At 44.3% G+C, this 17057-nt stretch overlaps 1 protein-coding gene across 1 annotated transcript; it reads left to right on the plus strand.

Annotated features, from left to right (window-relative positions):
• Positions 1–113: 113 nt before the first annotated feature.
• Positions 114–2545, plus strand: LOC147978392 (uncharacterized). Its single transcript, XM_087514733.1, has 3 exons — positions 114–492; positions 619–1750; positions 1801–2545. The coding sequence occupies exons 1-3, from the start codon at positions 114–116 to the stop codon at positions 2543–2545; spliced, it is 2256 nt and encodes a 751-aa protein (XP_087370859.1).
• Positions 2546–17057: the final 14512 nt, after the last annotated feature.

Here is a 17057-nt window from a genome sequence, read left to right on the forward strand (position 1 = left end):
GTGCTTCAAAGCGTAAGAAGAAACAAAGACTAGATCGTGAGGCTCGATCTCAAACAGGTTCCCTCGATGGATATGTCGTGAGAATACCCCGACTTGATTTGGAAAATCAAACTATGGATGTTAATGTAGATGATGGTCATGATGACAATGACACAGAGGTTGAGGCTCGTGATGCAGAAATTGATTATCGTATTGCCGAAGAAGCGGGTGATGATAATGTTGCCGATGGGGGTGATCATGTTGATACTGCCAATGAAGGTGATAACGCTAATACCACCGGTGATGATAATATTGCTGATGACATCAAATATCCTTTTCCGTTTGATATATTTGATCCAAGAAATTGGGATGCACTTGATCCTAAAATGATAGATGTTTTGGTGCAAAAGGGTCCTAAAAGAGACTCATCTATTCAGCATGGTAAAAAGGACAAATTGTCTAGAAGGTTTTCTGCAGTATCATATACTAGAGTTCTCTCAAATGGGGAAAAGTGTGACAGAGAATGGCTTGTGTACAGCAAAGATCTTGACAAGGTATTTTGTTTTTGCTGCAAATTATTAAGAAAAGGGCTCGTGCGAGGGCAGTTAGCAAATGAAGGTTTCAGTGACTGGGCTCATCTTGGTCATAGACTTAAAGAGCATGAAACTAGTAGAGAACATGTCACAAATATGACTACATGGTATGACTTGCGCCTTATGTTGGAGAAGAATCAAACAATTGACAAAGTTGCTCAGCGAGAACTTGAGAAGGAAAAGGAACATTGGAGAAAAGTTTTGCTTAGAATCCTCTTGATTGTTAAATTTCTTGCAGAACACAATATAGCATTCCGTGGTAGTAATAGTAAGTTGTACCAAGACAGCAATGGAAATTTCTTAGGACTTGTTCAAATGTTGGCTGAATTTGACCCAGTTATAAAAGAGCATGTTGACCGCATCACGAATGATAAAATTCATGATCATTATCTTGGCCCCTCCATACAGAATGAGTTAATCAATTTTCTCGTTGCCGCAATCAAGTTGAAAATCATTGAGAAGGTAAAAGAAGCAAAGTACTTCTCAGTTATACTTGACTGTACTCCTGATGCAAGCCACCAAGAACAAATGTCTTTGATAATTAGGTATGTTGATGCATCTCCAGATTCTTTTTGCATTGAAGAATCCTTCTTAGGTTTTTTGGATGTGAATGATACCACCGGGCAAGGATTGTTTGATGTTTTACAGAAGGAATTGAAGAGTCTTGACCTTGATGTGGACAATGTGAGAGGTCAGGGATATGATAATGGGTCGAATATGAAAGGAAAAAATAAAGGAGTACAAAACAAAGTATTGGAAATAAACCGAAGAGCCTTTTATTCAGCTAGTGGTTGCCATAGTCTGAATTTGGCACTATGTGATATGGCAAAGTCTTGTCGTAAAGCAACAGATTTTTTTGGAGTTATCCAGCGTATCTATACAATATTTGCTAATTCTACTAAGAGATGGCAAATTCTCAAAGATAACATACCAGGATTGACTCTCAAGTCATTATCATCTACTCGTTGGGAGAGTCGTGTTGATAGTGTTCAGGCTATAAGGTTTCAGCTACCGGAAATAAGGGAGGCCTTATTGCAAGTGGCTGAAAGTGATAAAGATTCTTTGACACAAAGTGAAGCTCAATCATTGGCGGAGAATGAACTTGGTGGCTTTGATTTTTTAGTATCAATCATCATCTGGTATGAAATATTATCCGCTGTTAATTTGATTAGCAAAGAGTTACAGTCAAAGGATATGCTTATTGATATTGCAATTGAATCTGTAAAAGGCTTGCTTTCTTTTTCAAAAAGTATAGAGAAACCGGCTTTTCAAAAGCATTGGAAGTTGCTAAAAAAATTGCAGTGGAGATGGATATTCATCCAGAGTTCCGCACCAAGCGTAAAATCAAAAGGAAAAAACAATTTGATGAGGGTGAAGATGATGCATCTATCGACTCACAATCTGCAGAGGAGTCATTTAGGGTCAATTATTTTATACGTGTTGTTGATCAAGCTATAACTTCACTTACCATTAGATTTGAACAATATGAGGGGTATGAAAAGATATTTGGTTTCTTGTTTACTTCAAATAGGCTGCGATCACTAGATGACAAGAGTTTGATGGCTGCTTGTGTTAATCTTGAAGATGCACTTAAGAGTGGAGAACATACAGATATTGATGGACTTGAATTGTGTTGTGAGCTAATTTTCATCCAGGATTTACTTCATAAATCAATGGGTCCTCTTGACATTCTGAATTATTTGAAGAAGCGCTCCACAATCTATCCTAATGCTGTTATTGCATACAGAATTTTGTTGACCATTCCTGTAACGGTTGCATCTGCTGAAAGGAGTTTTTCTAAACTCAAGTTGTTGAAGTCCTACTTGCGTTCTACTATGACACAAGAAAGACTTAATGGATTGGCGACAATAGCACATGAAAATGATGTCTTGGAGAAGATAAAGTACGAAGATATGATTGAAGATTTTATTTCAAGAAATACCAGACGGATGCTTCTTTTTGGTAGAACATGAGGTTAATGGTTAGTTTATTGCTTTCCTATCCCTTTACCTTTCCAGCTTTAATATTTGATATATGCCTAAATAAGGTACAGATAAACTGATTTGAAATTATATTATAAAGTGAGAGTATGCTTTGCGAATGTTAGTTCTTTTGTTATGTGAATTGATCAAAATTTGGGCCACATTTTGGTTTTCGTCCGCGGCCTCGAATTTCTGAAGACGGGCCTGCATACGAAAAGAAAAACAGTAATTGGATTCGGCCTCGAAACCGGCCATGACCCGGAGGAAGACCCAAGGGTGGACACGGACTCGGCCTCCATGGCTGTAACTCGCCGTCCAACTTCACTATTGCCGGCTTTTGCCATTGCAGACTGGCCACGCCGGTTCGCTGGCCTCGGCCGTGAGCCGCCTCTACCGGCCTCACTTTATCTCTCTACTGAGATACCGTCTCGTCGCACTCGTGCCATCCCCGCTTCCAAGGGGCCTTCGCCCCGGCGGACGTCCGTGCCAAGACCGCCGCCTCACCTTCAGCTCCAAATCGCCACCCATGTTCACGGCCGTTTCCGCTTCATCGACCCGCGGCCGTCTCCGAATCTCCGCTGTTGTGAACCGGACTCCTCCGTCAACCCGTTTCATCAACCCGGATCCGAGCTGCTCCGCCTCGACTGACCCGGCGTCTGTGAGCCGCCTTTTTTGGATCAACGCCGAGCAGCCGATCCGAAACGCTGACGAAGCCGCCGTCGCCCATAACCTCTGCGTCGAGCCGGACGCTCACCGCTGCTGAACCGCCACCGATGCCACCTTCGCCTCCCTTACCGCACCGCCGAGCTGCCGTGAGCCGGCCCGGTTGACTCAATCACCTCTAAGCCGCCCTCGTTCGCTGGCCGCCCTGAGCCGTATTGAGCCGTCGTCCCCGCGTCGCTTCCCTTGTGCTCGGCCACGTCTCACGCACCAGTCGGATTAATCTACGGCGGATCAACGCATCGTTCCAGTCACTGCCATGAACCGCCGCCGATCCGCTGCGCTGTCAAGCCTCCTGACTGGCTGCGGTTCAAACCGCCACTTCCGTCTCGGAGCCGCCCGGTTTTGGCCTCGCCTCCGCCTCAAGTGGCCGCTTTGAGCTACTGCGTCCAGGGGCTGCCGTGGCCACAAGCACGGATTCGCCGAGTGGCCGCCATCTCCTCTGTCACCGTGGATGCCTTGCCGCCAAGCTGCTAAGCCGCTGCCGTGATTCAGCCTAAGTCGCCTGTTTCAGAGTCGCTGCCGTGGCCACCTCTGCCGATAGCCGTCGGTGCATCTTTGTCTTGTCATCCCATCGCCGAGCCACCATCTGTTGACCTACGTTTCGCCGGAGTCGCCTGCAGTGCCGCCGGGTCGAACCATGCTGTTTCCAAACCGCTGGGAAGATGCCTAGCTAAAGTCGGCCGACCGTGCCATTTCCAAACCGTCGGTGAGCCGCCCGGATTCTGCCGGTCTCTGCCTGCTCCAGATATGTGGCTGCGCCGGTTTCACCCGCCCTGTCGGGGATATACCCCGCGGTGTAAACCGGCCGGAAGTTAATCTGGCCGGACTTGACGGTTTATCTAAAGACCCTGCTGACACTTGGCGAGTTACTGGCAACCCGCCCTGACCTGGCGGTTTACAAGCAACCCATCTGGTCATTATGACTCACTGGTTATCCGGCGAGCGGGACAGACGGATGACAAGGCCCAAGGCCCAGAAGGCCGGTTCATGTTTAACGGTGGGCCGGTTTAAGAAGAAAGGCATGAGGAACGTTTATCTTACAAGGAGTTAAGACCTGGACTTGTATCCGGTTTGTATTAGAGATAGACTAGTCCTAATCCTAATAGGACTCCACATGTAAACCGCCCCTTCAACATATATAAGGAGGGGCAGGGCTCCTCAAAGGGGGACAAGATTGACAAGTTCCACAAGTTGGACAAGTTAGGTTTAGACAATAGCTCTTGAGATAGAGCACTCTTGTAACCATGATCATCATCATCAATATCAATGAAGCAGGATGTAGGCTTTTACCTCCACCGTGAGGGGCCGAACCTGGGTAAAACATCGTGTCTCTCGTCCCACTCAACCCCTCTCAAGCTACCACATAGATGCGTTGGCCTCGCGACTAAGTCCTGACACTAAGGACATCTGCCGTGATAATTCCACGATAGTTGGCGCCCACCGTGGGGCCTGCGCACGGTGGTGTTGAGTTCTTGAAGGGATCTCTCCAGGGATCGAGAAGTTTGCAATTTTCCGGATGAGCCGGTTTGGAAGGGTGTGCATCAACTTCAGTTCATCACACCAGATTTTAGATCTGTGAGATTTAAGGTTCAAGAAAATTACGGCTACAACTTGTCCATCGCTGTCGTTGGGCAATCTACCGATTTATGAGGCCAACATGAATCTAGTCCTCGCGTCATTGTGCAATCGGAGGGATGTGATTAAATTTCCTCGGCAATTGTTGTGCGTGGCATCTAGCGGTTCATCAAGTCGTCAATTCATCAATAATCCGAAGCCAGATCGATGTTGGAAATACCGTGTGCAAGAGACCGAAACCGACAGGAGTTGTGTACGCGTACCAATCACTGAGTTTGCGGCTCCAATATCCCATATATTTTTCTACTATCAATACATTGACCAAGTCCAGGTAGAGGACAAGCTAGATCAGCCGAGTTCGGAATAAAATAAGAAAGGAAAGAATACGCCAGGAGATAGATCCGCCGCTGGAGCAGCCTGTCCAGCACAGTCAAAACCAAAATAGCAACAAGCATTGTTTCCTATCTGAAACAGGAGGCACGTGATGCCAGAGACAGCTGGGGGAAATTACTATTACTAGTAGTATTAATCCGGTCAGATTTGAGCCCAAGTTCAAAAGGCAAAGTCAAAGATGTGTGCGAAAACCGAAGTCAAGTCATCAGCTACTACTCCATTATCCATTGGTAAGTGTGAAGGCACTAGTACTTGCGCTAGTACAGAGTGCTAGTCCAGCCTTTTGCTTTTTACCAACATGTGTTACGTCCAGCAAGATCTATCATCGGTTGCGAAAGTTGCTCAGGCTGATTAAAGAAAGGAAAAAAAAGGAGCAACTGCCTTGTCCATCATTGGAAAAAAAGAGGAAGAGAAAGACAGAATAACATTGGAAAAAAAGAGGAAGAGAAAGACAGAATAACAGCCATGCATGGCACATCTACACTGATATTTGGTCCGATCAAATTCTAACCTGCACACAGATCATTTGTCGTCCGAATAAATCAGGTGATATTCATCCGAGTCTACTTTTAACACATATTGTTTTTTGTCAAAAACAATCTATTTTTGCTGCAATGTTTTTATGCAGGATAATTATTTATGACAAATGTATTGTTATACCGCGGACATGGAGCGTGTGTCGGCATAGTTTTGCAGTGACGTTCTTCCGGGCCATGTTGTTCGACGGATATACATGCAAATCGCCGCCCCCGCTATTCGGTTTACATCCGTCCACGCATGCGGCCGACTCATTGTCCGTGCCGGTTTACAAACATCACGGCCGACTCACCCGTCCGCACCGGTTTATCACACTGCGGCCGGTTCACCCGTGATTAATTTCAGCTTCATACAGTTATCATCAACTTCATGGCGGGTTATTTCCGGCCTAAACACATCAGGTGACACCCATATGAAATATATTTGATTAGCACATATTATTTTTATCAAAGAGCAGTTTATCTTTGCCTTGGTCTGCAATATTGTTTATGCAGGGCAATTGTTCATTACAAATGAGGCGTTATGTTATGGGCACGGAGCACGCGCTAGCAACGTTCTGCACTGGTGTTTCGTCCGTGTTCTACCACCCGGTGAATGAACGTGAGAAGGTCGCCATCCCCGTGGCCCGGTTTACATCGGCTTGCCAGGACCGCGCCCGCGATTAACTCGCCCGTCCGAGCCGGTTTACGACACCGGTGCCGATCTTCCCCCTCCGCACCAGTTTACAATGCCGCGGCCGACTCATCTGTCCGAGCTGCCTCTGATGTTGCGGTCGTCCTTGTCGTCCGTCTCTCGCGGCCTGGTCTACATCAACATACCAGGCCGCACCTGTCTGCATGAGCTGTTTATTGAGTATGAGCAAGTCACAGCTCGGGTAGCCCGGTTTTTCTTTCAACAAAATGGAGGTAAATCATCATATACTATCAATCGCCGTCTGCACTGGGTGGTTCAATGGGCAGGCGCACAAATCGCCGCCACTACAGTTTGGTCAACTTCAAATCACTAGTTGGAAGGAACTATTGGCCGAGTTGCTGATACAGCTCATATGGGATCATTTACAACCCGCCGCAGTCACCTCAATCTTCTATGGATTCGCATCATGCTATCAACGCCAATGATATACAAGTTATGCCGGTTTATATCACAGTCAAATATGGAGAATCTCAAGCCAACTCCTCGAGTCACCTTGAGACTTGGGGGCTACAATGATATGACTTAGCAAACGTTGCCGGTTTTCAGTGAAGTCAAGAACCCCAATACGTTGGAGGGAAAGATAACCCGGTCCCGGATTCACATCGTGCTGTCAGAAGATTTCCGGATTAGAAAGTATATGACAGTTATAAAATCCCGGCTCAATGAAGAAGATCCGGGTCATCAGAAAGGATTCCGGTTTAAAATCTGGCTCAAGGGAAGTCAGTCTCACTGAAGCTCTCAAATATCCGGTTTACAATCCGGTTCAAGAGAAATTTATTCTCCCACAAAGCTCTGAAGCGCTCAAATCCGTTTTAAGAATTTCCGGTTCAAAAAGGAATTAACTTCTCGCAAGTTCGAGTTTAAAGGCCGTCAGAAAATTTCCGGCTAAAAATGAAGATTCCGGTTTAAAATCCGGTTCAAGGGAAATATGTCTCCCACAAAGCTTTGAAGGTCTCCATATCCGGTTCAAGATCCTGGTTCAAGAAGAATTCATCTCTTGCATAAAGTTAAAAATTGCCGAAGAGGACCTGCTGCCATGATGCGCGGTTCAAACATGGGTATCCCGCCTTACTGGCCCGACATATTATTGATCACATGGGGCCTTCTGCTTCATAAAGCGGGGCCTCTGGTCTTTTACATCATGTGTGGTTACACGGAGTTGTTCTAAAGCGGCCTCCGGTTTACCCCTTGAGTTTGCTTTTTAAAAGCATTGTGTTATATCACTTGGAGGATTGGTTGTGTCCGAACCAATACCATACCTCTTGATAGGCGAGAGCCACCAGATCACTTGGGGACTTGGTCACGTCTGAACCACTCATGCCTCTTGATCGGCCTAAGGCCACAGAATCACTTGGGGGCTTGGTCGAACCCGAACCATGACCATGCCACTTGATCGACATAAATGCCATGGTTTCATTTGGAGACCTGGCTGACTAGAACCATAGTTACACCTAACGGGAGCTTGGTCGTGTTCGGCCATGGTAACACCATCTGATCAGCTCAAATAAACCTTTTTTTTTGCAACGTTTTGTCATTGCACTTGATTTACACTTTTCTTTAAAGGGTTTTTTTGCTTTCTATTGTGTTTTTTAAACCGGCAAAGTTTTTTTAACCAATCAATTGACGGAACATAGTTCACGTCAATCCGGAGACTATTTGCCCGGTTTGATCCTTGTTGTTAACATCCTCTTATGGAGTAACACAGTGTTTATTATAACCCAGCACAGTTTTATCATAAACCGGCACAATATGGAAGGAGTTATCAGTACTCAAGATTTGGGTCATCACCCTTACTACAAAAAGCTGGTAAAACCAACAATGTGATTCAATGTCACGGGTATGATATATTTCATATTTGATTATTCTTAAGTGCAGCCTTGGTTATAAACCCGGGTTATATGTTGGGCGTTATGACCCGTCCGGCGGTAAACCGCCAGGATACTTTACACTTGTTGTATGCAGAAACAGGTTGAATAAAGCATAATTACAAATCACCGGTGTTTATTGAACCGGCCTGGCTTTGGACTATAAGTTGCCAGTATATATTTGGATTGCACCATTGGAATTATGGCCTTATAAATCATTGGGTATATTATTCAAATAGCCAACATGGCTGGATTTTTATTATGGTTATCAATAACTAGTATTATGAGTAATGTTTTCAAAGTCGCTTTAGCGCAATGGCTATCATATTATCAATAGATATGATTCTACAATGGAAGGAATAGTCCCGAGTCGCTGCAGGCTTACAACCCGGCACTTGGGGGCTACATTATTCAAATCAAGATTACATGCAAGTCTCATGTCACTGCAAGCATGCATCATGACACTTGGGGGCTAATGCAAAGTCATTTTTATTAGTCTTATTGAAGACCCGACTCATCATATTATAATGAGCCAGCCCTTGGGGGCTACCAATTGCTCCTATCAACAATTCAAGGTACACAAGTTTTTATCCATTATATTGAAGGATCCACTCCTCGGTTGGTAAAGCACAAAGCTCTTAACCTTGTGGACGTGGGATCAAGCCCCATGATGGGAGTTACATCATATGATGTTATTTTCAATGAAGTATATATAAAGTCCCAGCTCAATATTATATTACTGACCCGGCCCTTGGGGGCTACACATCACTGCTAAAATCTACATGATTATATTTACAAAGTCCCTGCTCATTATTGCATAATGACCCGGTGAAGGAAATATGCCCTAGAGGCAATAATAAAGTTATTATTTATTTCCTTATATCATGATAAATGTTTATTATTCATGCTAGAATTGTATTAACCGGAAACATAATACATGTGTGAATACATAGACAAACTTAGTGTCACTAGTATGCCTCTACTTGACTAGCTCGTTAATCAAAGATGGTTATGTTTCTTAACCATGAACAAAGTGTTGTTATTTGATTAACGAGGTCACATCATTAGTTGAATGATCTGATTGACATGACCCATTCCATTAGCTTAGCACCCGATCGTTTAGTATGTTGCTATTGCTTTCTTCATGACTTATACATGTTCCTATGACTATGAGATTATGCAACTCCCGTTTGCCGGAGGAACACTTTGTGTGCTACCAAACGTCACAACGTAACTGGGTGATTATAAAGGAGCTCTACAGGTGTCTCCAATGGTAGATGTTGGGTTGGCGTATTTCGAGAATAGGATTTGTCACTCCGATTGTCGGAGAGGTATCTCTGGGCCCTCTCGGTAATGCACATCACATAAGCCTTGCAAGCATTGCAACTAATGAGTTAGTTGCGGGATGATGTATTATGGAACGAGTAAAGAGACTTGCCGGTAACGAGATCGAACTAGGTATTGGATACCGACGATCGAATCTCGGGCAAGTAACATGCCGATGACAAAGGGAACAACGTATGTTGTTATGCGGTCTGACCGATAAAGATCTTCGTTGAATATGTAGGAGCCAATATGGGCATCCAGGTCCCGCTATTGGTTATTGACCGGAGATGTGTCTCGGTCATGTCTACATTGTTCTCGAACCGTAGGGTCCGCACGCTTAACGTTACGATGACAATTATTATGAGTTTATGCATTTTTTGATGTACCGAAGATTGTTCGGAGTCCCGGATGTGATCACGGACAAGACGAGGAGTCTTGAAATGGTTGAGACATAAATATTGATATATTGGAAGCCTATATTTGGATATCGGAAGTGTTCCGGGTGAAATCGGGATTTTACCGGAGTACCGGGATGTTACCGGAACCCCCCGGGAGCCATATGGGCCTTAATGGGCTTTAGTGAAAAGGAGAAAGGGGCAGCCCAAGGTGGCCGCGCGCCTCCCCCTTCCCTAGTCCTATTAGGACTAGGAGAGGTGGTCGGCCCCCCTCTCTCTCTCTTTCCCCTCGGGGAATCCTAGTCCAACTAGGATTGGGCGGGGGGGAGTCCTACTCCTAGTAGGAGTAGGACTCCTCCTGCGCCCTCCTCCTGGCCGGCGGCCCCCTCCCCCTTGGCTCCTTTATATACGGAGGCAGGGGGCACCTCTAGACACACAAGTTGATCCACGTGATCGTTCCTTAGCCGTGTGCGGTGCCCCCTGCCACCATATTCCACCTCGGTCATATCGTTGTAGTGCTTAGGCGAAGCCCTGCGTCGATAGAACATCAAGATCGTCACCACGCCGTCATGCTGACGGAACTCCTCCCCGACGCTTTGCTGGATCGGAGCCCGGGGATCGTCATCGAGCTGTATGTGTGCTAAGAACTCGGAGGTGCCGGAGTAACGGTGCTTGGATCGGTCGGATCGGGAAGACATACGACTACTTCCTCTACGTTGTGTGAACGCTTCCGCAGTCGGTCTGCGTGGGTATGTAGACAACACTCTCCCCTCTCGTTGCTGTGCATCACCATGATCTTGCGTGTGCGTAGGAATTTTTTTGAAATTACTACGAAACCCAACAGTGGCATCCGAGCCTAGGTTTTATATGTTGATGTTATATGCACGAGTAGAACACAAGTGAGTTGTGGGCGACATAAGTCATACTGCCTACCAGCATGTCATACTTTGGTTCGGCGGCATTGTTGGACGAGACGACCCGAACCAACATTACGCGTACGCTTACGCGAGACCGGTTCCCCCGACGTGCTTTGCACATAGGTGTCTTGCGGGCGACTGTCTCTCCAACTTTAGTTGAACCAAGTATGGCTACGCCCGGTCCTTGCGAAGATTAAAACGGAGTCTATTTGACAAACTATCGTTGTGGTTTTGATGCGTAGGTGAGATTGGTTCTTGCTTAAGCCCGTAGCAGCCACGTAAAACTTGCAACAACAAAGTAGAGGACGTCTAACTTGTTTTTGCAGGGCATGTTGTGATGTGATATGGTCAAGGCATGATGCTGAATTTTATTGTATGAGATGATCATGTTTTGTAACCGAGTTATCGGCAACCGGCAGGAGCCATATGGTTGTCGCTTTATTGTATGCAATGCAATCGCGATGTAATGCTTTACTTTATCACTAAACGGTAGCGATAGTCGTAAAAGCACAAGCTTGGCGAGACGACAACGATACTTCGATGGAGATCAAGGTGTCACGCCGATGACGATGGTGATCACGATGGTGCTTCGGAGATGGAGATCACAAGCACAAGATGATGATGGCCATATCATATCACTTATATTGATTGCATGTGATGTTTATCTTTTTATGCATCTTATCTTGCTTTGATTGACGGTAGCATTATAAGATGATCTCTCACTAAATTATCAAGAAGTGTTCTCCCTGAGTATGCACCGTTGCCAAAGTTTGTCGTGCCCAGACACCACGTGATGATCGGGTGTGATAAGCTCTACGTCCATCTACAACGGGTGCAAGCCAGTTTTGCACACGCAGAATACTCAGGTTAAACTTGACGAGCCTAGCATATGCAGATATGGCCTCGGAACACGGAGACCGAAAGGTCGAGCGTGAATCATATAGTAGATATGATCAACATAACGATGTTCACCATCGAAAACTACACCATCTCACGTGATGATCGGTTATGGTTTAGTTGATTTGGATCACGTGATCACTTAGAGGATTAGAGGGATGTCTATCTAAGTGGGAGTTCTTAAGTAATTTGATTAATTGAACTTAAACTTATCATGAACTTAGTACCTGATAGTATCTTGCTTGTTTATGTTGATTGTAGATAGATGGCTCGTGCTGTTGTTCCGTTGAATTTTAATGCGTTCCTTGAGAAAGCAAAGTTGAAAGATGATGGTAGCAATTACACGGACTGGGTCCGTAACTTGAGGATTATCCTCATTGCTGCTCAGAAGAATTACGTCCTGGAAGCACCGCTGGGTGCCAGGCCTGCTGCTGGAGCAACACCAGATGTTATGAACGTCTGGCAGAGCAAAGCTGATGACTACTCGATAGTTCAGTGTGCCATGCTTTACGGCTTAGAATCGGGACTTCAACGACGTTTTGAACGTCATGGAGCATATGAGATGTTCCAGGAGTTGAAGTTAATATTTCAAGCAAATGCCCGGATTGAGAGATATGAAATCTCCAATAAGTTCTATAGCTGCAAGATGGAGGAGAACAGTTCTGTCAGTGAGCATATACTCAAAATGTCTGGGTATAATAATCACTTGATTCAGATGGGAGTTAATCTTCCAGATGATTGCGTCATTGACATAATTCTCCAATCACTGCCACCAAGCTACAAGAGCTTCGTGATGAACTATAATATGCAAGGGATGAATAAGACTATTCCCGAGCTCTTCGCGATGCTAAAAGCTGCGGAGGTAGAAATCAAGAAGGAGCATCAAGTGTTGATGGTCAACAAGACCACTAGTTTCAAGAAAAAGGGCAAAGGGAAAAAGAAGGGGAACTTCAAAAAGAACGGCAAGCAAGTTGCTACTCAAGAGAAGAAACCCAAACTTGGACCTAAGCCTGAAACTGAGTGCTTCTATTGCAAGCAGACTGGTCACTGGAAGCGGAACTGCCGCAAGTATTTGGCGGATAAGAAGGATGGCAAGGTGAACAAAGGTATATGTGATATACATGTTATTGATGTGTACCTTACTAGAGCTTGCAGTAGCACTTGGGTATTTGATACTGGTTCTGTTGCTAATATTTGCAACTCGAAACAGGGACTACGGATTAAGCGAACACTGGCGAAGGACGAGGTGACGATGCGCGTGGGAAACGGTTCCAAAGTCGATGTGATCGCAGTCGGCACGCTACCTCTACATCTACCTTCGGGATTAATATTAGACCTAAATAATTGTTATTTGGTGCCAGCGTTGAGCATGAACATTATATCTGGATCTTGTTTGATGCGAGACGGTTATTCATTTAAATCAAAGAATAATGGTTGTTCTATTTATATGAGTAATATCTTTTATGGTCATGCACCTTTGAGGAGTGGTCTATTTTTGATGAATCTCGATAGTAGTAACACACATATTCATAATGTTGAAGCCAAAAGATGCAGAGTTGATAATGACAGTGCAACTTATTTGTGGCACTGCCGTTTAGGTCATATCGGTATAAAGTGCATGAAGAAACTCCATACTGATGGACTTTTGGAACCACTTGATTATGAATCACTTGGTACTTGCGAACCGTGCCTCATAGGCAAGATGACTAAAACACCGTTCTCCGGTACTATGGAGAGAGCGACAAATTTGTTGGAGATCATACATACAGATATATGTGGTCCAATGAATATTGAGGCTCGTGGCGGATATCGTTATTTTCTCACCTTCACAGATGACTTAAGCAGATATGGGTATATCTACTTAATGAAACATAAGTCTGAAACAGTTGAAAGTTCAAAGAATTTCAGAGTGAAGTTGAAAATCATCGTAACAAGAAAATAAAGTTTCTACAATCTGATCGTGGAGGAGAATATTTGAGTTACGAGTTTGGTGTACATTTGAAAAATTGTGGAATAGTTTCGCAACTCACGCCACCCGGAACACCACAGCACAATGGTGTTTCCGAACGTCGTAATCGTACTTTACTAGATATGGTGCGATCTATGATGTCTTACTGATTTACCGCTATCGTTTTGGGGTTATGCTTTAGAGACGGCCGCATTCACGTTAAATAGGGCACCATCAAAATCCGTTGAGACGACGCCTTATGAACTGTGGTTTGGCAAGAAACCAAAGTTGTCGTTTCTTAAAGTTTGGGGCAGCGATGCTTATGTCAAAAAGCTTCAACCTGATAAGCTCGAACCCAAATCGGAGAAATGTGTCTTCATAGGATACCCAAAGGAGACTGTTGGGTACACCTTCTATCACAGATCCGAAGGCAAGACATTCGTTGCTTAGAATGGATCCTTTCTAGAGAAGGAGTTTCTCTCGAAAGAAGTGAGTGGGAGGAAAGTAGAACTTGAAGAGGTAACTATACCTGCTCCCTTATTGGGAAGTAGTACATCAGAGAAAACTGTTTCTGCGACACCTATACCAATTAGTGAGGAAGCTAATGATGATCATGAAACTTCAGAACAAGATACTACTGAACCTCGTAGATCAACCAGAGCGAGATCCGCACCAGAGTGGTACGGTAATCCTGTTCTGGAAATCATGCTGCTAGATCATGATGAACCTACAAACTATGAAGAAGCGATGGTGAGCCCAGATTCCGCAAAATGGCTTGAAGCCATGAACTCTGAGATGGGATCCATGTATGAGAACAAAGTATGGACTTTGGTTGACTTGCCCGATGATCGGCAAGCAATTGAGAATAAATGGATCTTCAAGAAGAAGACTGACGCTGATGGTAATGTTACTGTCTACAAAGCTCGACTTGTCGCAAAAGGTTTTCGACAAGTTCAAGGGGTTGACTACGACGAGACTTTCTCACCCGTAGCAATGCTTAAGTCTGTCCGAATCATGTTAGCGATTGCCGCATTTTATGATTATGAAATTTGGCAGATGGATGTCAAAACTGCATTCCTGAATGGATTTCTGGAAGAAGAGTTGTATATGATGCAACCGGAAGGTTTTGTCGATCCAAAGGGAGCTAACAAAGTGTGCAAACTCCAGCGATCCATTTATGGACTGGTGCAAGCCTCTCGGAGTTGGAATAAACGCTTTGATAGTGTGATCAAAGCATTTGGTTTTATACAGACTTTCGGAGAAGCCTGTATTTACAAGAAAGTGAGTGGGAGCTCTGTAGCATTTCTGATATTATATGTGGATGACATATTACTGATTGGAAATGATATAGAATTTCTGGATAGCATAAAGGGATACTTGAATAAGAGTTTTTCAATGAAAGACCTCGGTGAAGTTGCTTACATATTAGGCATAAAGATCTATAGAGATAGATCAAGACGCTTAATTGGACTTTCACAAAGCACATACCTTGACAAGATTTTGAAGAAGTTCAAAATGGATCAAGCAAACAAAGAATTCTTGCCTGTGTTACAAGGTGTGAAGTTGAGTCAGACTCAATGCCCGACCACTGCAGAAGATAGAGAGAAAATGAAAGATGTTCCCTATGCTTCAGCCATAGGCTCTATCATGTATGCAATGCTGTGTACCAGACCTGATGTGTGCCTTGCTATAAGTTTAGCAGGGAGGTACCAAAGTAATCCAGGAGTGGATCACTGGACATCGGTCAAGAACATCCTGAAATACCTGAAAAGGACTAAGGATATGTTTCTCGTATATGGAGGTGACAAAGAGCTCACCGTAAAAGGTTACGTTGATGCAAGCTTTGACACTGATCCGGACGATTCTAAATCACAAACCGGATACGTGTTTACATTAAACGGTGGAGCTGTCAGTTGGTGCAGTTCTAAACAAAGCGTCGTAGCGGGATCTACATGTGAAGCGGAGTACATAGCTGCTTTGGAAGCAGCGAACGAAGGAGTCTGGATGAAGGAGTTCATATCCGATCTAGGTGTCATACCTAGTGCATCCTGTCCAATGAAAATCTTTTGTGACAATACTGGTGCAATTGCCTTGGCAAAGGAATCCAGATTTCACAAGAGGACCAAGCACATCAAGAGATGCTTCAATTCCATCCGGGATCTAGTCCAGGTGGGAGACATAGAGATTTGCAAGATACATACGGATCTGAATGTTGCAGACCCGTTGACTAAGCCTCTTCCACGAGCAAAACATGATCAGCACCAAGGCTCCATGGGTGTTAGAATCGTTACAGTATAATCTAGATTATTGACTCTAGTGCAAGTGGGAGACTGAAGGAAATATGCCCTAGAGGCAATAATAAAGTTATTATTTATTTCCTTATATCATGATAAATGTTTATTATTCATGCTAGAATTGTATTAACCAGAAACATAATACATGTGTGAATACATAGACAAAGTTAGTGTCACTAGTATGCCTCTACTTGACTAGCTCGTTAAACAAAGATGGTTATGTTTCCTAACCATGAACAAAGTATTGTTATTTGATTAACGAGGTCACATCATTAGTTGAATGATCTGATTGACATGAACCATTCCATTAGCTTAGCACCCGATCGTTTAGTATGTTGCTATTGCTTTCTTCATGACTTATACATGTTCCTATGACTATGAGATTATGCAACTCCCGTTTGCCGGAGGAACACTTTGTGTGCTACCAAACGTCACAACGTAACTGGGTGATTATAAAGGAGCTCTACAGGTGTCTCCAATGGTAGATGTTGGGTTGGCGTATTTCGAGAATAGGATTTGTCACTCCGATTGTCGGAGAGGTATCTCTGGGTCCTCTCGGTAATGCACATCACATAAGCCTTGCAAGCATTGCAACTAATGAGTTAGTTGCGGGATGATGTATTACGGAACGAGTAAAGAGACTTGCTGGTAACGAGATCGAACTAGGTATTGGATACCGACGATCGAATCTCGGGCAAGTAACATACCGATGACAAAGGGAACAACGTATGTTATTATGCGGTCTGACCGATAAAGATCTTCGTTGAATACGTAGGAGCCAATATGGGCATCCAGGTCCCGCTATTGGTTATTGACCGGAGACATGTCTCGGTCATGTCTACATTGTTCTTGAACCGTAGGGTCCGCACGCTTAACGTTACGATGATAGTTATTATGAGTTTATGCATTTTTTGATGTACCGAAGATTGTTCGGAGTCCC

The sequence above is a fragment of the Triticum urartu genome, chromosome 3A (assembly GCF_056163025.1).
Source record: "Triticum urartu cultivar PI428250 chromosome 3A, HENAU_Tu73, whole genome shotgun sequence".
Classification (NCBI taxonomy): Eukaryota; Viridiplantae; Streptophyta; class Magnoliopsida; order Poales; family Poaceae; genus Triticum; species Triticum urartu.